Source organism: Hyperoodon ampullatus (assembly GCF_949752795.1).
Source record: "Hyperoodon ampullatus genome assembly, chromosome: 3".
Lineage (NCBI taxonomy): Eukaryota > Metazoa > Chordata > Mammalia > Artiodactyla > Ziphiidae > Hyperoodon > Hyperoodon ampullatus.
This window is the reverse complement of record NC_136916.1, coordinates 92,713,657-92,735,204: the sequence shown is the minus strand read 5'-3', so window position 1 is coordinate 92,735,204 and position 21,548 is coordinate 92,713,657. Positions and strand designations below refer to the sequence as shown.

The window sequence follows — 21,548 nt, the reverse complement described above, 5'->3', positions numbered from 1 at the left end:
TGCTAAGGTGGCAGTAGTTATAAACCATTTTTTTGCACAGTCATTGCAAATTTTGGCACAAGTTATTCTAGGATAAGTTGAGATGTAAAAAAATAATTCACCACTTGTGTTTGTTACCATGCATTCACAGTAAAGAAGACTTTTGATGATTAGTTGATACTAATATCAGACAAGTACAGTCAAAACAGAAAGTCCAACCACATTAGTAAGGCTAAAGTACAATTCAACACACCAGATTTTAACTCATTTTCTGTATTTACAGTTAAGTCTTTAATTCAGTGATTTACTTTATCATTAGAAAGTGGAAGTGCTTGTTTCTTTTATTGACTTTTTTTTTTAAACATACACACACTCATCTGGAAGGTAAGAGCTTCCAGATTCATAATTTATATATTTATTTATTTATGGCTGTGTTGGGTCTTTGTTGCTGCGCGTGGGTTCTCTCTAGTTGTGGCAAGTGGAGGCTACTCTTTGTTGCAGCATGGGGGCTTCTCATTGCAGTGGCTTCTCTTGTTATGGAGCACAGGCTCTAGTCACGTGGGCTTCAGTAGTTGTGGCACGTGGGCTCAGTTGTGGCTTGCGGGCTCAGTAGTTGTGGCTCGTGGGCTCTAGAGCGCAGGCTCATGGTGCACAGGCCGAGTTGTTCCGCAGCACGTGGGATCTTCCCGGACCAGGTCTTGAACCTGTGTCCCCTGCATTGGCAGGCGGATTCTTAATCACCGCACCACCAGGGAAGTCCCTCTTTAATCGACTTTTATTGAGCAGGCTTCAGCACAAACTACTGTGCAAGAGTTTATAAGTCTCTCATAAGTTATGTACACTTCTTCGACCAATGCAATATGATAACTTTTTAAGATATCTCATTGGGTTTTGTAATTTAAGTTTGAAAAGCTATAACTTTCTGGCTTTTAAAGATCTCATCATGTGTACATTTAAAATATTGAGTTTCTTTTTTTAAAACGGAATGATTGTACTCAAATGCAACTGAATTGGCACCATAATTCTATTTGAATATGTTCTATTGCATAAGACAACTTAATTTTACAGCCAAAGGGACATTAGTTTTATCATATTTTCATTTGTGATTTACAGTTCCGTTTAGTTTCCTTGGAGTACATTCCCCCCTTTCATGAGTTAGAGAATTCTATGTCGGTTTCTTTTCATCACTTGCAGTAATGGATTGAATTCACAAGTCGCCCAGCTCCCTTTTTCAATCCAACAATCCATTCTTAGTTATAAATTATAAATTTTCTTTTATTTAAAAAGAGTTACTAAATTCTAAAATAACTGTTTTAGGTGAAATTTTAAAAACCAAATTTAATAATATTGCAAAGCAAAGCAAGAGTACTCTTACTATGTTTCCGTATATACATAGAGAGAAAAAAAGTAAAACTTTGAGACTTCAGAATAATTTATTGGATCATAATGAGACTACAGAGATTATAGCAGGTATTAGTGTTGAAGACAGTAAAGGCACAGTAGAAATATTGAACACAAAGATCTTTTGTATTTACTCATAGATTTGCCTTAGTGGTATTCATTCCTTATTGCAGATTTAGGATCCCATCTGGTATTATTTATTTTATGCCTAAAGAACTTCATTTGTTATTTCTTGTGGAGATCAGCTGGAAATGAATTCTGTCAGCTTTTCTGTCTCAGAATGTTTTTAAAGTGAACAATTAAAAAAATTTGTATATTGACTATCTCTTGCCAATTTTTCTTACAGTTTATATATTCTGAGCCTGTAGCCATTACATACTATCTTTTTTTTAAAATTACAACACATGGTCTGATAAAGTATTTATTTTTGCTGTGTTGGGTCTTCGTTTCTGTGCGAGGGCTTTCGCCAGTTGCGGCAACTGTGGGCCACTCTTCATCGTGGTGCGCGGGCCTCTTACTCTCACGGCCTCTCCCGTTCCGGAGCACAGGCTCTAGATGCGCAGGCTCAGTAGTTGTGGCTCACGGGCTTAGTTGCTCCGCAGCACGTGAGATCCTCCCAGACCAGGGCTCGAACCTGTGTTCCCTGCATTGGCAGGCAGATTCCTAACCACTGCACCACCAGGGAAGCCCTACATACTATCTTTTAATCTTTGTCTTACACAGGTTCTACATGTGTTCTGTATGTTTAATGCTTATCCTCAGTCCTCTAGTTATGGTCTGTAGTCATTTTTGTTGTCGAAAGCTCATTTTCTGGTAGATGCCACACAAAGCACTCATGGGCACTATTATATGAGTTCTATGCTTAAAAATCAGTTTTACTGAATATGAAATCCTTGTCTCACAGTTTCTCTTCTTGATTTTTTAAAATGTTATTCCATTTTCTTCCAGCATAAAAAACATTGCTTTCAAAGTCTGATGGTACTCTAATTTTCCCTATGTAGATAAATGGATTTTGCCTTGTTCTCCAAAGGATTTTTTTTCTTTAAATTCTGTTAAGTTTAGGGTCTTGGTAGTTGTTTTTCTGGGTTGATAGTTTTAGTTAAACAGTATACTCTGGGAATTTCCTTGTGGTCCAGTGGCTAGGACTCCACAAACTTTCACTGCTGAGGGCCCGGGTTCAGTTTCTTGTTGGGGAACTAAGATTGCACAAGCTGCGCACTGGTTGCAGCCAAAAAAAATAAATAAATAAACTAGTGTACTCTTTCAGTATGTAATTTCAGATATTTTATTTGAGGAAAACTTTCTGGTATGCTCTTGTTTTGGCTTCCGTCTCAGGGCCTACTGTTTTCTGCCTGTTGGATCTTCTTTGTCCATATTCAGTGCTTGTCACATTTTGATGTCTTAAAATCCAGCCCCCCTCCCCCATTTTACCTTCTCTTTCTCTTAAAGGCATAATCTATTCTATTTACTCACTTTTATGTCTGTTCTAGTTTAGTCTTTATTTCCAAAAATTTTTTTCTCTTATTTCTAATTATTTTGTTCTGTTACTGAGTTTTTTCTAACTCTGATGTATATGTCATATCACTTTCTTAACTTTTTTTGTCTTTTTTTAAATAAAGGTATAATTTTTGTCTGCTCTCTTGTACATTTTTTTTTTTTTTTTTTAGCCACGCTGCGCAGCACATGGTATCTTAGTTCCCTGATCGAATCCACACCCCCTGCAGTGAAAGCTCAGAGTCTTAACCACTGGACCACCAGGAAAGTTCCTCTTATTTCATCTGCTGTCATTAAATCGGCCTGCCATGCTTTCAATTGAATATCTACCTGTTAGCTATTTGGGGCTTCTCCTGTTCTCAGATGTGTCACATGCCATGTTGCATTCCTTTGCTTTCTTCTGCACTGGTACAGATGGCTACTCCAGTGTTACAGCTGTTGGTTTGTTCTCATCTGCTTGGAGTTTGGGGGAGAAACCTTGTTTCCTGCTTTTGTTGTAAATTGGCTTTTGGGGTTTTGTTGCCTCTTTAGTTCTCTGTATTTTTCCTTTGAGATTCAGAGATTTAAGAATACGACCTTCCCAAGATTTTCCCTTTAAAAGCCCATCTTAGAGACAACTTTGAAAAATACAAATTCCAGACAAGACATTGTAGGGTTATTAAATTTTTTAAAATAACCTGTACAGTAATGTAGAAATCTGGTTTTTCCTAGTTCCTCTTCTAAAAATCATACTATATCCAAAAATGTCCCCAAATTATATACTTGAATGTTTAAGGAAGAGTAGGATTTGGTGACACGTTTCAGAATTGGAGCATCAGCAGACATTTGAATGCATTATTCTGAAGGATAGAATTTTACTGTCAGTGACTGCAGACATTTAATCCTGATCTTAACAGCTTCCTCTTTCTCTTTAGAGATGTAAGCTCAAGTATTTGAATATATTCTCAATTGACCACAGTATAACCTTTTCTGTTATATGTGGTACCTCCATATTATCAGTTAGCTTATATACTATTGGTAGATAGGGAAGTAGTTTCAGTATAACATGGGTGGGTTTGGTTTATACATGATTTTTTCTAAACTGGACAGGGGGATCCTGAATAATGGGGGTAGAATTTTATACTGCACACAGAGTTTTTAATTAAAAGTGGTAAGCTGTGTCAGGGGTTCCCTCTCAGAGAGGTACACCCTGGTCTAGCAGGGACTCTTCTTTTCATATGGCAGTTTGCATTTCCTTTTGTGTCCATTTTAGCAGTCTTCCTGGCTTAAAGCTCCACTTCTCAGCTCCCATAAACCCTTGTTTCTACTTCTTTGTTTTTTTTTTTTTTTTGCGGTACGCCGGCCTCCCACCGCTGCGGCCTCTCCCGCTGCGGAGCACAGGCCCGGGACGTGCGCACAGGGCCCAGCCGCTCTGCGGCACGTGGGATCTTCCCAGACTGGGGCACGAACCCGTGTCCCCTGCATCAGCAGGCGGACTCCCAACCACTGCCCCACCAGAGAAGCCCTCTACTTCTTTGTTTCTAATACCTTTTATTAAGCTCTGAGGAAGCATTTCAGCTGCTCTTAGCTGCTTAACTGGGGTGTGCAAGTTATCTGTGGAGGTCCCAATCATTGGTTTTCTTAGTGCTGTGGTTACAGAGTTACAGGGGCATTGGCTGATCTGCCCCAATGTACCCCTCTCTACCCTTCTGGACCTATTTTTTCCCCATAAGCCTTGTTATTTTTAGGGTTGCAGAGTGCAGAGTTTCCAGGAATGTATGTATGTATTTACATTATACCAGGTGTACTAAGAGACTTCAAGAAAATGCTGGAGCTTAGTGTAGTGAGGCTTTACAGCATTGTTTCTGTTCTTGAAGGACTTTATAAAAAGAGCCCCTATAATTCTCCTGTAATAAAGATCCAGTGTTTGGGATTTGAGGCTTCCTATTCATCATTTTTAAATGAAGGGGAATAATAAACAGTAAAAATTTGAGGAATTATGTTGTGGATCACTGAGGCTTCATTTTGTGCTAATGAGATTGTTTTGATAAACCTACCTAAAATTAGAGAAACTGGTGAGTAAATGTAAAATTCTGTATTGGATGATACTTACAGTATTACCTTTTTTCTATTTTGATCCTGGTAGGGAATTGTAATTTTGGCCGTTTACAATACCAAGGTTTGTTTCAGAAATAATAATATTCAACTTACAGAAAATGCATAGTAGTATACTGTATTATTATTTGTTGTGGAAAAATCTAATCCTTATCAAAAGATTTCAGGTACTTTCGTTAAAACAGCAAGGAATTATAGGCCAGTATTACAGTAATGGAAGAAGATTGCTCATGTGTTGGATGACTCTAGAAAAATTGTACAGATGAGGAAGATGGATGTATAAATGGAGAAAAATCAGCTTATTGCATAGAGTATAATATTTTAGTTAAGTCCTGGTAAACCCATTGTAAGTTGAAAATGTTGTAAGCTGAAAATGCACTTAAGACACTTAACCTACTGGATGGACATCATAGCTTAGCCCAGCCTACCTTAAACATGCTCAGAACACTTACATTAGCTTACAGTTGGGCAAAATCACAAGTGTTGAATGTCTTATGTAATTGATTGAATACTGAAAAACAATAGTTGCATGGATACAGAATGGTTATTAAGTGTGTCAGTTATTTACCCTCATGATCAAGTGGCTGACTTTGAGCTGTGGCTCACTGTGGCTCACTGCTGCCGCTGCCCAGCATCACAAGAGAGTATAGTACCTGGAAATGGCTAGCCCGAGAAAAGACCAAAATTCAAAATTCTAAGTACAGTTTCTACTGAACACGTATTGCTTTCACATCATTTAAAGTCAAAAAATCTTTAAGTCAAACTATCATAAGTCTGTATTGCAAAAATAGTGTAAACTGGTCATGTGGATTTGCCCCATATAAGGAAATGAATAGAGAGCTCTGTTAAGGAGTAGACTCCTTAGTGTTGATGTGGACATTTTGAGAATTGACATTAGGTGTGCGGCAGTGGCAGGCCCTATTAATTTTGTGTCATTTTTGGTACTCTGTGATAATGCCAGCAAATTCCAGTGGGGTTTGCTCAAGGAAATGACCCCTGTTCTTTTGAGTAATTCTAAAAGTAAGGAAAATTGCTGGAAACTTAGACCACATTGTGAGATTCAGTATTTCAGTAGCATGAAAATTTAATGGACCCTGGGGAAAGAATCTGAATTGTGAGGATGCTGTAATTATATTTGTGTATTGTAATAATGTTAATAAATACTCTTACGACTCTGTCAGATTTTTTCTGTGTTTTTTCCTACTGTTAGGTGTTAATTCTGTTTGTTTCTCCTGGATATGAAAAAAGAGGAGAAAAGCATATTACAACATATTTTATCTTTTTAAAAATCTGAGTATAGTTGACATACAACATTATATTAGGTTCAGATATATAGCATGATTCAATTTTTTTTTTGGTTGCGCCACACGGTATGTGGAATCTTAGCTCCCTGACCGGGGATCGAACCTGCACCCCTGCAGTGGAAACGTGGAATCTTAACCACTGGACTGCCGGGGAAGTCTGATTCAGTATTTTTATATATTGCAAAATGATTACCACAATAAGTCTAGTTAAAATCTGTCAGCATACATAGTTACAGAATTTTTTTCTCTGACAACTTTTAAGATTTACTCTCACAGCAATTTTCATATATGCAATACAGTATTATTAACTATACTCACCATGCTGTACGTTATATCACTGCAACTTATTTATTTTATAACCTTTTGCACCTTTTGACGCCTATCACCCATTTCACTCATCCCCACCTCCCTGCCTCTGGCAACCACCAGTCTGTTCTCTGTATCTGTGAACTTGCTGTTTTTGTTTTTTGTTTGTTTTTGTGTTTTAATTCCACATGTAAGTGAGATCATATGGTATTTGTCTTTCTCTGACTTTTTTCACTTAGTGTAATGCCCTTTAGGTTCATCCATGTTGTTTCAAGTGGCAAGAGTTGATTCTTTTTTATGGCTGAATAATATTCCATTGTTTATGTATGTATGTATACGTGTGTGTTATATGCATATATATATATATATTCACTGCATTATTTACAGTAGCCAAGATATGGAAACAACCATATCTAAGTGTCCATCAATTGATAATGGATAAAATTGGCTATTGTAAATAATGCAGTGAACATGGGGGTGCATATCATATTTTATCATTTTAAAAGTGTAACCTATAGGGAATTCCCTGGCGGTTCAGTGGTTAGGACTCGGTGCTTTCACTGCCATGGGCCCTGGTTCAGTCCCTGGTCGGGGAACTAAGATCTCACAAGCTGCGTGCTGTGGCAAAAAAGAAAAAAAGGGTAACCTGTAAAGCAGAATGACTCTGTTCAATGTATGTTTTTCCCTCTTATATCTTAAGGAAGAGAGAGAAAATCCTTCAAAACGGAGTAGAATTGAACGTGATATAGATAATAACTTGATCACATCAACACCAAGAACAGGAGAAAAGCCTAACAAACAGATATCTCGAGTAAGACGGAAAAGTCAAGTAAATGGAGGTTTGTTAATGTTTACATATTGCTTTATTAGGTGTAAGCAGAGTTCTCACTTGACATGTTTGTGTTCTGTTTTTAAAAATCTACTTTGAGCAATTTCTACCTTATTTTTGTAATCTCCTTTGTATTAAATATTAGTGGCATGAAGTAAATAAAAATTTACCTTCCTAATGTAAATCTACTTTGATGAATTGAAGTGACAGTTAAAGGCAGAACAACTAGCTTTATACTGTTTAGCATGAAAATGTATATGAAACTCATTTCTTAAAGCGGTAATAATTGTGACTTAATTTATTTGAAATATGTACAAAGAATTTGTTTCTGGATTATGGGATTTCAGAGCTGGGGGTGCTTGGAGCTCTCAGGTCCGCGGTTCTCAACTAGGGGTGTTTCTGTCCCCTAGTGGACACTTTTCAGTGTATGGAGACCTTTTTGGTTTGTCACAACCTGTGGAGGGATTGCTGCTTGCATCTAGCAGGTGAAGGTCAGGGGCACTGCTAAACATCCTACAATGCACAGGACATCCTCCCATAACAAAGAATTATCCAGCCCAAAAGCCAATAGTGTTGCTGTTTATAAATCCTGTTCTAGATCAGTACCTTATTGTATTGCTGACAAGCGCCTCAGAGTCAAAAAGGAGGAAAAAAAAGATGGACAAGCAGAGAAACCTATACAGAATAGCACTTTAGAGCATGGAGTGCTACCTTTTAACCAATATTTTAAACACAGCAGTGATAATAATTCCCTACCTCTTTCCTCTTAATGCAGTGATGTTTCTCCATTGTTAGAATTGACCATAAGGCAGAAAAGGGATAAACAAGTTAAAAGGCTCTAACAAAGAAGGAAAGAAATGTGCTAAAGTTGTGGAGGGTCAAGGATGATTTATTAAGACATTTGTATTTTATATTTTCCCAAAACCCATTAAATTTTTTTTATTTATAAGAAACTTAAAAAAAAAACAAAACTGGTTATTCTTCCTAACTACTCTGAAATGGTGCCTCACAATATCCATAAGTAGTTTTTGATACTGCTGTATATATAGTCTTCTGCTTCAGTAGAACTAGTTGCCTCTATTTATTTAGCTGTTACTCATTAGAAATAGATTGGGGGGTAAGTTTTGTGAAGTAGGCAGCATCCCAAAATGTAAATAAACAAAGACAAAATCTTGCATTTGTGTTTTTCATATTGTAACTTGCTTGCTTTACTTACAAAGAGTTTATTTCATTTTCTGTTACACTGTGTTGATTTGAAGACTTTAGGTCTGTGTAATTCCACGTATAAATCTACTTTGTAAAAACTCAGTAAATTTTAGCATTTATAAACCATTATAAATAAATTTGTTTTAAAGATCATTTGATTTACAAGTGATTTACCTCAGGATTTCTTGAAATAATAAGCTTTTTAACATTAATGTTCATCAGTTTTCCTTATGTATTTTGAGGGAAAAAGTTATTTTTATAATGAATGGTTTAGAACACATTTATGAACGTCATATTTTCTAGATTGCAACTATTTTTGTTGTTTCTTTCTTAGAAGCTGGTAGTTATGAAATGACAAATCAACATGTAAAACAAAATGGAAAATTAGAAGATAATCCTTCCTCTGGCAGTCCTCCAAGGACTACATTGTTGGGGACCATATTTTCTCCTGTCTTCAACTTTTTTTCACCAGCAAATAAAAATGGTAAATATAAGTCATTAACCATAATTTGGGTTTAAAAGATTAATCATTTTCCTGGCTTTTTAAAAGATCTGCTTGATTTTTTGGGGCATATTTTTGTTAGCATCTTATGTTTGTTTTCAGCCTCGTTGAAAATACACAGCCTTTTTCTTTTTAAGAATATATTTTCTTTCTTTTAAATTTATTTATTTATTTATGACTGCATCGTGTCTTAGTTGCGGCACACGGGATCTTTCGTTGCTGTGTGTGGGCTCCTCATTGAGGCACGTGGGCTTCTCTCCAGTTGTGGCATGTGGTCTCTGTAGTTGTAGCACACGGGCTTAGTTGCCTCGCGGCAGGTGGGATCTTATTAGTTCCCTGACCAGAGATTGAACCCAAGTCCCCTGCATTGGAAGGTGGATTCTTAACCACTGGACCACCAGGGAAGTCCCAAAAATACACAGTTTCTAAAAGCCTTTTTTTTTTTTTTTTTAGTGACTGAAATAAATGTAGGTTATGTTTAATTAGCTATCTGAAAACCTAGATGATAAACTTTGGGCTGGAGGGAAAGTATTATTTTTTCTGTGTTGGGATGACTTCTGCATCTTTAGAGTGTGTACAGGAGAGAATTGAGAAGCATTTTCAATATTCTAGATCAGTAAAGTAGAATTTGTTGAATATTTTGAGTGAGTTGAAACCAGATTTTTTTTTTGTAATACAATTTATTTTTATTATTATTTGCTTGTTTTTTCCCCCCTGTAGGGAATCTTAGTTTAGATAAATAGTAAAACTACCCTAATTCACATGAGTTGAAGGTTCCGTTGTATGCCTTTGCAAAAAAAATTAAAAATGGCCTCTTTCTCAACATATTTTTTTTAAATTAGCTGGTGTCCTATTTTTTCTGATAATGTCTAATTTCATACATGATAATTTAGTCTCTAGATTATTTGAGGGCAAGAGGTCATGTCTTTATTTTTGCATCTACCATGTTGTTTGATACAGTATTGGGCACATGGGAAATAGCCATTAAATACCTGTTGCCTGATTTCTGGATGATAAAGCAATTTTTAAAAGGCAGAATGGTGCACTGTAAAATCAAGATGATGTAGGGGCATAAATAATGTATATTAGCACATTAAAGGACTGTGAAGTCCTAGAATAGAAACAAAAAACTACCTTTAACTGTTTAACCCAGTATTCCCTAGACATATCTGACCAAGTACTCTTCTATGGAACATCTGTTAACATCTTAACATCTTTTAGAACTAGTGCCTCCTAAAACATCTTTGGAAATGCTGGTGTAGTGGGAAAAGAACAGGCTTTGGTGTTAGATAAACTTGTTTTAAATTTGTTCCCAGCTGCCACTGTTTACTTATGTTACGCTGGACCAGTTCTTTAAACTCTTGAGTCTCTTATCCATGAGAAAGGGTAATTATACTCACATGTGAGGAGTGAAGATTCTAGTTCACTCAACAAATATTGAGCATCTTGAGCAGCCATTGTGATAAGTATAATAAATTTTTATAGGTGCCTTGAGAGAGGTATGGAACAGTAGAGTATATTCAAAGAATGGAATGGTCCTGTATTGTGGGTGGTGGCTCACAAAAGGCTTCATAGAAAAGCTGAATCTTGAAAGATGGTAAAGGGCATTCCATGTAGAAGGAGCAGTGTAAGCAAAGGTACAGTGTATTTCAGAAACAAATTAGTTTGTCACAGATGGAGCATCAGATTTGAGGAGTGCACAGGAAGGGATAAGATGGGAGAATTATAAAGAAGTCAGATTATAGAGCCAATTTTGTAGGTTTTTTTAACTTTATCCTTAGTCATGGGGGGATGGGCGAAAGGTTTTAAACTGTGAGTAATATGAACAGATTTGTGGGGTTTTTTTTTTTTTAAGTTTACAGATTTTATTTTTTTTTAATTTATTTATTTTTGGCTGTGTTGGGTCTTCGTTGCTGCACATGGGCTTTCTCTAGTTGCAGCGAGCGGGGGCTACTGTTTGTTGCAGTGTGCGGGCTTCTCATTGCGGTGGCTTCTCTTGTTGCGGAGCCGGGGCTCTAGGTGTGCGGGCTTCAGTAGTTGTGGCTCGCAGGCTCAGTAGTTGTGGCTCATGGGCTCTAGAGTGCAGGCTCAGTATTTGTGGTGCTTTTCTAAAGACCTATTTGGCAGTAGCATGTAGGCTAAATTCTAAAGAGGCTGGGTGCAGGGAGAACATTAGTAGACTTGTAGTCCATGTGAGACTTCATACAACCTTACTTGTGGTATTAGAGAAGAAGGATCAAAGATACAGAATGGACAAATTTGGGGAACAGATTGGAGGTGAAAGAAGAGAGAGAGTAAGATGTACACATTAGATTTTCAAGAGAGAAAAGTAAGTTCCTGGGAGATAGATAATTGAATTTAATTTGGGCCGTGCTGAGCCTGAGAGGCCTTGAAACAACCAAATAAAAATGTCTACTAACAATTTGTCATTCAGGTATGGGGCTTAGAAGTCTGGATAAGCAGTAGAGCATGGTATTATCAGCTTATAGATATTAATTGAAACCAGTGGAGTAAATGGTCCATTTGGTTCATCAAACTAAGACCAGAATCTTGGGGGAAGACATTTAAGGACTGGACAAAGCTAAAGAAGCCAACAAAGGAGAAATGGAGGAAACCAGGAGAAACTGAGTCATAGAAGCCAGAACAAGAGACTGTCAAACCCAGGGTCAAACAATTGTAAAGATAGAAGGAAAAGAAATGAGCATTGAAAAGGTATCATTAAACCTGGTAATTAACTGGTCATTGGTTTCGTTTGCCAGAAGAGTTTCAGAGGAGTGATTGGAGTTGGCAGCCTAATCCATGGGTTAAAAGAGTGAAATGGAGGGCTTCCCTGGTGGCGCAGTGGTTGAGAGTCCGCCTACTGATGCAGGGGACATGGGTTCATGCCCCGGTCTGGGAAGATCCCACATGCCGCAGAGCGGCTGGGCCCGTGAGCCATGGCCGCTGAGCCTGCGCGTCCGGAGCCTGTGCTCTGCAACAGGAGAGGCCACAACAGTGAGAGGCCCACATACCGCAAAAAAAAAAAAAAAAAAAAAGAGTGAAATGGAGAGTAAGAAAGGGATCAGCACATATAGATTACTGTTATGAGGAACTTGAATATGAAAAAAACTAGAGAGGTTATGAAGCCTCAAGGGATGTTTTGTATTTGTGAGAATCAAGCATGTTGTTAAGCCTCAGGGAAGGGTCTAATAGGTTGAACATAAGGGAAAAAGAAAAACTAACGAAGAAAGTTTCTAGGATCTACTGATAGGGATGGGATCAAGAGAACAGGTAGAAGGATTAGAATTGAAACAAGGAGAATAGACATTTTTCTCTGATGCTGGAGGAAAGAACGTTTAGGCAGCAGTAGTTCATGCTTGATAGAATTTTTTCTTTAAAGGAGGACATGGTATCATTTTTCTGAGATGGTCCTGGTGGCAGGCACTGAAGAGAATGAAGGTTTAGAATATTTGCTATTGGGTATAAGTAAAAGAAGCTGAATGACTCACACACAGAAATACTGAGCAGCATGCTATAGGCGTAGCTAAGATTAGAGGATTTTATTTGGAGTACAACCAGTCTTTATAATTGTATTGTTTTCTTTATTACCTGGGTCTAGTGCCTGAGAAGCCTGTTAGATTGATTCAAGAGGGATTTCTATGATGAATGACAGTGGAAAGACAAGGAAGCGAGGACAGTGAGGCTGCTGGCTTGAGAGTGGTTTAAATAATACACCATGAAGTCTAACTAGATGAGGAGGGTGGAGAAGAAGCCATTGAGGGATGTGTTTGGATAAAAGAGATTGGCTTTTATCAAACGTGAAGATCACATGTAATAGAAATATTAGCTAGATAGATAGATAGATAGATAGATAGCTAATTAGAAGATTAGGAGGTTGTGGTAGGAGATTAATTATTTGAATTTTAGGTTTCAGAGGTGAACAGATTCTCTGTGATAGTGTCCAGGGTTGTAGCCATGGTAATAACTACTACAGAGCATTACGAATGTAGATGGAGCTAAAGAGGGCAAGACCTTTGAGGATTAGTTATTGGATGAGTCATTGACATCACCTGTAATAACTATATAGGCATTTAATAGAGCAGTAAACTGGTATCTAGGTGTTAAATTCCTCTGAGATTGAGAGAGGATGCTGGCAATAGATGGTAGGTGACAGCAGAGGGCATAAGTGAAGAATTGTATAGCCAGGTGACAGCAATCTCAAAGGAGCAAACATTTTTACACATTAGCGGAAAACCAATGATCTGGTGGCGGCAATGGAGGTAAATGAATTCTGATTGAGTAACAAGTATGGGAGAATAAACAGCTTTGAGGGAAGGTATCAGGAAAAGAGATGTCTTTTGGAAAGAGGTTAAATGTAAGGCAATGAGGGAGAAAGAATATTCTGTGAGGAAATTGAGAGTTATTGGAGGTTGATTTTGTTGTTGACAATGACATTCGGAGGATTTCATAAAGAAATGGAGACTTGGGGTCAGTCCATAGTGGAAGAAAAATTGGGCAGCGGGTTCATCTAGGGGATGGTTGAATATAATGAGGAAACTAGCTTCTATCTTTGTTATTGAGACAGAATCTTGTTGAGAAATTGTTCTTGTGTCTTTGAATAAAAAGGTTCTCATGGTTAGGGGAACAGTTAGCTCTTTTTTTTTTTTTTTTTTTTGCGGTACGCGGGCCTCTCACTGTTGTGGCCTCTCCCGTTGCGGAGCACAGGCTCCGGATGCGCAGGCTCAGTGGCCACGGCTCACGGGCCCAGCCGCTCCGCGGCATGTGGGATCTTCCCGGACCAGGGCACAAACCCGTGTCCCCTGCATCGGCAGGCGGACGGACTCTCAACCACTGCACCAGGGAAGCCCAGTTAGCTCATTTTTAGAGAACTGTCTCTGGTTTAAAAATTACAACTGAGGGGCTTCCCTGGTGGTGCAGCGGTTGAGAGTCTGCCTGCCGATGCAGGGGACACGGGTTCGTGCCCCGGTCCGGGAAGATCCCACATGCCGCAGAGCGGCTGGGCCCGTGAGCCGTGGCCGCTGAGCCTGCGCGTCTGGAGCCTGTGCTCCGCAACGGGAGAGGCCACAACAGTGAGAGGCCCGCGTACCGCAAAAAAAAAAAAAAAAAAAATTACAACTGCTCAAAATGGCTAGGATGCTTAGTACTAGAAAGATCAGGAGCTGTTTGAGGATAATGGAAAATATTGTGTGTGTGTGTGTGTGTGTGTGTGTGTGTGTGTGTGTGTGTGTGTGTATTGCCCAGCACATAGTAAGCACTTAATAAATGATATTTGCTTTAATGAAGAGAAGTTCTGTGGTCAAAAATACTGAATGACAGTTGATCCAACAACAACATGGGTTTGAACTGCACAGGTCCACTTAATACAAGGATTTTTTTCAATAAATACTATAGTATACAATCTGTGGTTGGTTGAATCTGAGGATGTGGAACTGTGGATACGGAGGGCTGACTGTAAAGTTATTCTCAGATTTCTGACTGCATGGGGGTCAGTGTCCCTAACCCCTGTGTTGTTCAAGGGTCAACTGTATATACTTCAGAGTTCCTAAGAGACTGGATCTTAAAATGTTCTCACCACAAAAAAGAAATAATTATGTGGCAGGATAGAGGTGTTAGCTAACGCTCAGTTGGTCATCATATTGCAGTATATAAAGTATTAAATCAATACGTACACCTGGAACTTACAAAATGTTATGTTAATTATATCTCAATAAAAAATTTTTAAAGTTCTAAATTGTTTGACTGTAAATGGGTGTTTCTAAGCTATTTGAACACTCTTAAGAAAAACTTTGCTCACAAATATTGCTCTAGCTTATAGTCTTTACTCCTTATTTTTGAAATGTCTAGTAAACAGTCACTAAATAATGGTATCCTCAGCTTTGTTTCTGTTCCATTTAGTTTTTCTAAATATTTATGAATTTTTATTGAATATATTTGACATATAACATTGTATAAATTTAAAGTGTACAACATGTTGATTTGATAATTTATATATTGTAATATGATCATCATCGTAGTGATAATTAGCATGTGTTCTCTCCAGTGTTATATAATTATTCTTTCTTTTTAGTGGTTGGAGTAATTAAGTACTAGTCTTTTAGCAGGTTTGATGATTATAATACAATGTTGTCTGTATTCACTATACTGTGCATTAGATCTCTAAGGCTTATTTATTACTTGTTTTAAGTTTGTTCCCATCTTTCCCCACCCACTATGAGCTTTTAAGTGACGATTAATGTACAATTAATCATGATTTCAGGAACATCAGGATCCGATTCCCCAGGACAGGCTGTGGAAGCTGAAGAGATAGTAAAACAGCTTGATATGGAACAGGTGGATGAGATCACTACCAGTACTACTACATCAACTAATGGAGCAGCTTACTCAAATCAAGCAGTTCAAGTGAGGTCATCAATAAATAATGGTTTAGAAGAAGCAGAAGAAACAGTTAATCGTGATATCCCACCCCTTACAGGTAAAAAAGATTCCTTTTTTTCTTATACATTTTCATGAATAGTTTGTAAAAATACTACTGTATTTTTTCTTAAATAGGCAGATTAAATGCATAAGTTTTTCTTCCTTGAAGTTAATAAAATTAAAACTGGAAATAACACTTTTCCCCCCAAACCCAGTCACTTTGAAATTGAATTTTTTAAGGTTATTTTGACTGCATATTAGTTACTTTACAGTTTAATTATGTGTACCAATCTTACCACTTAGAGAAACTTAACACAGCTAACAAAATAATATGCTTACATTTATGAATATATTTATTATAATTGCACGAGTCTTAGATCCTTAAGGTCTGAAGTCCCTGCATAGAGGTAGTCTCATACCTTCAGATTTGTTTCATATACAGATGACATTCCCAAAGAAGAAGCTTCTGTTCTTGGGTCTCTCCTATACACAAACTTTGCAGCCTAATCCTGGATGCTTTTAAAGGCCTAACATAATTGTTAGGTCCCTGAGCCAGTTGTTATGGAAATGTAGAAACATGTGAGATCAGCATTTGTAACTTCTGAGGGTTGTGGTAGATAGACATATAAGGCTAAAAGATGAAATTGTATTCCATTATGATTAAAAGCAGAAATACAACTGAGGATGGACATCTTTTCCCAGAAGAAGATCTTAGACTTTTATTTTAGATTTGTTTGTTTTTCCTTGTGGTGCCAGATATTTGAGAGAGCCTAGTACATATATATTGGTTGAGAAGTAAGTTTGGCATAAGGAAGCAAAATGATGATCTCTCTGATATAAAGGGGAAACTTGAAAAAAAATCATTGAAACAGCATGATACATTTAAAGAAAAAATGCATACAATTATGAAACTTGTATACAGTGCAACCCTGTATCAGTATGAAGAGAAAAGCAGCATAATAGAGTTAAGGTTTATTTTATTTTATTTATTTTTATTTTTGGCTGTATTGGGTCTTCGTTGCTGTGTGCGGGCTTTCTCTAGTTGCAGTGAGTGGGGGCTACTCTTCGTTGCGGTGCGCAGGCTTCTCATTGTGGTGGCTTCTCTTGTTGGGGAGCACGGGCCCTAGAGTGTGCAGGCTTCAGTAGTTGTGGCGTGTGGGCTCTAGGGTGCGTGGGCTTCAACAGTTGTGTCACGTGGGCTCAGTAGTTGTGGCGCATGGGCTTAGTTACTCGGAGGCATGTGGGCTCTTCCCGGACCAGGTCTTGAACCCATGTCCCCTGCATTGGCAGGCAGATTCTTAACCACTGTGCCACCAGGGAAGTCCAAGGTTTATTTTAAATTTGTCAAATAAGGAATTCCCTGTGCTCTCACTGCCGAGGGCCCGGGTTCAGTCCCTGGTCGGGGAACTGTTGGGTTGGCCAGAAAGTTTGTTTGGGTTTTTCTGGAAGATCGTAAGGGAAAAACTCGAACAAACTTTTTGGCCAACCCAATAAAATCCCACAAGCCGTGTGGTGCGGCACTCAATCAATCAATAACAAATAAAATGTTAATATTGATAATGTTAAATTATAATGTTATAATTTAGAAATAATACTGAACCTAACAAGCAAATCTAATGCTGATTACTTTGCCTGGTGTTACAGGCTAGTGAATGATAAGGTATAGACTGAAGCCAGGGCTTTTTTTTTTTTTTTTTTTTTTGGCGGTACGCGGGCCTCTCACTGTCGTGGCCTCTCTCCCGTTGCGGAGCACAGGCTCTGGACGTGCAGGCTCAGCAGCCATGGCTCACGGGCCCAGCCGCTCCGCGGCATGTGGGATCCTCCCAGACTGGGGCACGAACCCGTGTCCCCTGCATCGGCAGACGGACTCTCAACCACTGCGCCACCAGGGAAGCCCCGAAGCCAGGGCTTTTGACTTCTTTGATGTTTTTTCTGTTTTTGTGTTTCTATATAAACCTTTGTACTCATTTTTTCTGACAACTGTGCCTACCGGGAAGGGGTTTCTATAACTTTAGTTTCTAGAGGGGAATAGTAAGATTTACTCCATTTGTCTCATTCATTTGTTTTTCTAACATTTAATTGAACACCTACTTTTTGTGATGGGCACTATTTATAAAGATGACTAAGATGTGCTCATTGACCCTGAAGAGTATATGATCTAATTGATGAGCCAAGTGTACACAAAAATTACTGTACAGTGTGGTGAGTGCTGTTAGAAATAAATGAGCAAAATATTGAGGTGGCACATTGCAGTTACTCTGGGAGGATCATGAAAGGAAGAAGTAAAAGTTTTGCTGATCTTAAAATATGAGTATGAGTGACAAAAGTGGTACTTTTCCCCAACTTCAAGAACGTAGCCAAAGAGAACAAGAAGGAAGGAGGCTGGCTCTACCATTTACTTATCTGTGTGACTTTAGATAACTTATTTAAGCACTCTGAGACAGTTTTCTTAGCTTTAAAATGGTAATAATAATTTAGAGCTTTGAAGACTAAATGAGATGAAATATGAAAAATGCTTAGCATGGAGGTGCTCGAATACTAATTACTTCCTGTCCCCCTTTCTCTGAGATTAATAGGAATTTGAAATAGTAAAGTGGTAGGAAGATATATTTTTCCATTTGTCCCCTTGTGCTAATGAACCGTTACTGGCATAAAGTTGTTAGAAATGAACAAAAATTCTGCTTTACATCTGTTGTCATTTATTGAACATACACACTGTATTGGCTCTGTCTCAGAAGGTATTAATACATGGTAATAGCAAAAAATGTAAGTTTTTATCCTGAAAGACTAGTGTCCACCAGTATTCCATTCCTATAGACAGATTACAGCAATTTTTATTGAGGTCCACTGTCTTAGTCCTTTCAGGCTACTGTAAAAAACTACCATTAGACTAGGTGACATATAAACAATAGAAATTTATTTCTCATAGTTCAGGAGTCTAGGAAATCTGAGGTCAAAGCCCCAACAGATTCAGTGTCTGGTGAAGATCTGCTCGCTGGTTCATAGATAGCTGTCTTCTTACTGTGTCCTCATATGCCAGAAGCTATGCAAGCTCTTTGGGGGTCTATTTTTAAGAGCATTAATCTCATTCATGAGGGCTCCACCCTCATGACCTAATGACCTCATGACCTCCCAAAGACTCCATCTCCAGACACCATCACATTGGGGATTAGGTTTCAATATATGAATTTTGGGGCAACACAAACATTCAGTCTCTAGCATCCACCTTAAACTTTCATCTCCAAGACATTACCTGTTTAGCTTGTAAGTTATCGTTGTCTCATTGAATTTAAGTTGTAAATATTGTCTTAGAAAATTCTCAACATAATTTCTAAAGCTTTATCAATTGATCAAATTTTAATTCAAACTTAGAATGGACTATGTGTCATGGAATACAGAATTGTTTCTTGATTATTTTTAAGTTGCTTGTAAATGAGAAGTAAAATAATGGTTCTTCTAAAGCACTGATTTCTATATACAGCATAATTTCTTAACTTTTAAGATCATAGACAACCTTGAGATGCCTGTAAAAATGTACATAAAACATTTTTTCATATGTCTTTAGGGGTTTGTAGACCTCTTAAAGCCTGTTCATGGATCTTAGGTTTAAAACTACCTTCGGGATCTGTTGTCAGCACACATATATTGACTGACTGTATGTACTGTGCACTTTGTGAAGTATTACTGCTATGAGCACCATGAAATTTTTATGGTTATACATACAAACATCATCCAGTTAGAAATGGAAATTTTGTGGAGTGTATTTTCCTAATAATACACTCCACAGTGTAAGTAGTAAATAGTAGGAAATAGTGTAAGTAGTAAATTTTCTCTTAGCTGTTAGGGATTTAAATTTTGCTAGCCATGATATAGCTTGCCACTTTGTCTGTTATGGTAAATTTTTCCTTTGGATCCAGAGTTAGATCTATGTGTTTATAAATTTACTTTTAAATACTGTTTACAAATTATTTCTGTCTTATCTTTAACCTAAAATACATAGGGCTTCAGGAAGATCTTAATAAAAGCAGTAAAAATGTATACTTCATGGAAGCATTAAGTGAGTAAAAGCAACATTTTGTGTTTCACTTTTTTAAATAGCACCAGTAACTCCAGATAGTGGTTATTCATCAGCCCATGCAGAGGCCACCTATGAAGAAGACTGGGAAGTATTTGACCCGTGAGTTTTTTTTTTTTTTTCCCTTTCTCTCTTTGAACAGAATGAAAGTACATGTGTAGAGGGGTGGCTAAATGGTATATTACGAAGAGCATTTGACCTGTAGGTATTAATACTTTGCTGAGTTACTGAAATACTAATTTGCGTATTTTCAGTTTTACTTATGTGTTTTATAAGTTTGGTTTACTAGGTTAAATATGCATTATTTAATTAAAAACTTAAAGATGGGCTGAATTTAGTAATATGTTTTATATTTACAAAAAAGTAGAAATGTTGACATTTTCTTAAAATTTGATTTATAGCTATTATTTCATCAAACATGTTCCACCACTGACAGAAGAACAACTAAATAGGAAACCTGCCCTTCCATTGAAGACAAGAAGCACACCAGAATTCTCCCTAGTTTTAGACTTGGTAAGTATATTATCTGTAGAGTTAGGGAAAATAAAGGCGTTAAATTCTTTTTTAAAAATACTAGCCCAAAATACCTAAAAGAATACAAGTGAATGAATAGCCTTACACATACATTTACTATAAAAACATGTCTTAGGTGTTCTGAAATGTTTTTATTTTAAGCACAGTCTAATGCCAGGGCCTCCCCAATTTGTTGGTTTCCAGTACCCTTTGAAAATAAATTAGGCTTTCTTTTTCTTTTTCTCCCCCCACCAACCCCCCCATCTCACTATTTTTCTATTTAAATTAAATTAATTATTGCCCCCATACTCCTATACCCTTTGTTTTGTTCTTTAATCTCCCAATAAATTCTGATTTCATGGCTAGATTTCAACCTTTTTGGGGGGTGGGGGGGTCACAGTCATGTTCCCCTGAAGGACCTAAGTCTTGATGAGTTAACCTCATGCAAGACCATACTCCTTTTCTTGTTCCTTTTTTGGGGGGAGGGGCAATCTATGTAATACTTAATACTAAGTATTAGTATTATCTAATACTAATAACTTTATTAAAAGACTCTCAAAAGCATGACTTCTTAATGCTGACTAATAAAACCTTTAATATGCTCTCCTGGTGTGAATTTTAAAATTTATATTTTTTTAGGGTACCAGAAGAGCTTTGAAAACTGAATATCTCTTATCTTTTCCTAACCAAGTTTAATATATGGTCACCATTGTTTACCATCTGCCGGCAATTTCTTGATATTAGCAAAAATATGTATCTATTATATAATACTGGAAAACATTTTACTATTTAAAAGCCTTTGTTACTAGTAACCTATAATTGGAAATGTGGTTTAGTTCTTATTAAAAAATGTTTTTTTATCTTGAGGAAAAGCATATTTTTAAAATCTTAACTAGCATGTGTAGTTGTTTTGAGAGTTCAGCACCTTAGCCTTTGCCTAGCCAAAGAGATATAAGATAGGTATCCAGAAGGCCTAAGTATTTAAGGTGTTTATTAGAGGATAAGTGGGGAAAAAAAGAAAAATTTTGAAACTGATTATGAGTAGTTTAGATTTGATGTACAGAAACTGAAAAAGATTTTGCTAGATTTTTATGTTAGCAGTTGATGTCATGATAGCAAGTTTGGCCATATAATTTTTAATCCAATGTGGAGGTAAATAGAGAGGGGAAGATAAGAATTGGTGAGCATAAGTGAGTAATTTTACAGAACTGGGTAAAGAAGAATGATCAAAATTTAGATAGGCTGTAGATGAAGAAAGTAGAATTAGTTATGATTCAATTATAAGAAAGAGAATACCTTTTTTAAAGATACTAAGGGAATACCTTGAATTGTGTACTCTGATATGCTATTAAAAGAAAATGTGGGTGGACCTAGAGTCTGTCATACAGAGTGAAGTAAGTCAGAAAGAGAAAAACAAATACCATATGCTAA

General features: G+C 37.3%; 1 protein-coding gene across 2 annotated transcripts in view; it reads left to right on the top strand.

Moving 5' to 3' along the window:
- CTDSPL2 (CTD small phosphatase like 2) overlaps positions 1–21,548 on the top strand; it is a gene marked incomplete at both ends in the record, with an annotated part of 48,726 nt that overhangs the window by 9,020 nt on the left and 18,158 nt on the right. The window contains 5 exons of one of the 2 annotated variants that reach the window (XM_079698911.1): positions 7,279–7,417; positions 8,951–9,097; positions 15,372–15,587; positions 19,628–19,706; positions 20,006–20,117. In XM_079698911.1, the coding sequence (XP_079555037.1) occupies positions 7,279–7,417; positions 8,951–9,097; positions 15,372–15,587; positions 19,628–19,706; positions 20,006–20,117 (693 nt within the window). Of the gene's footprint in view, positions 1–7,278; positions 7,418–8,947; positions 9,098–15,371; positions 15,588–19,627; positions 19,707–20,005; positions 20,118–21,548 lie in introns of both variants that reach the window. The other variant, XM_079698910.1, reaches the window with a different exon arrangement.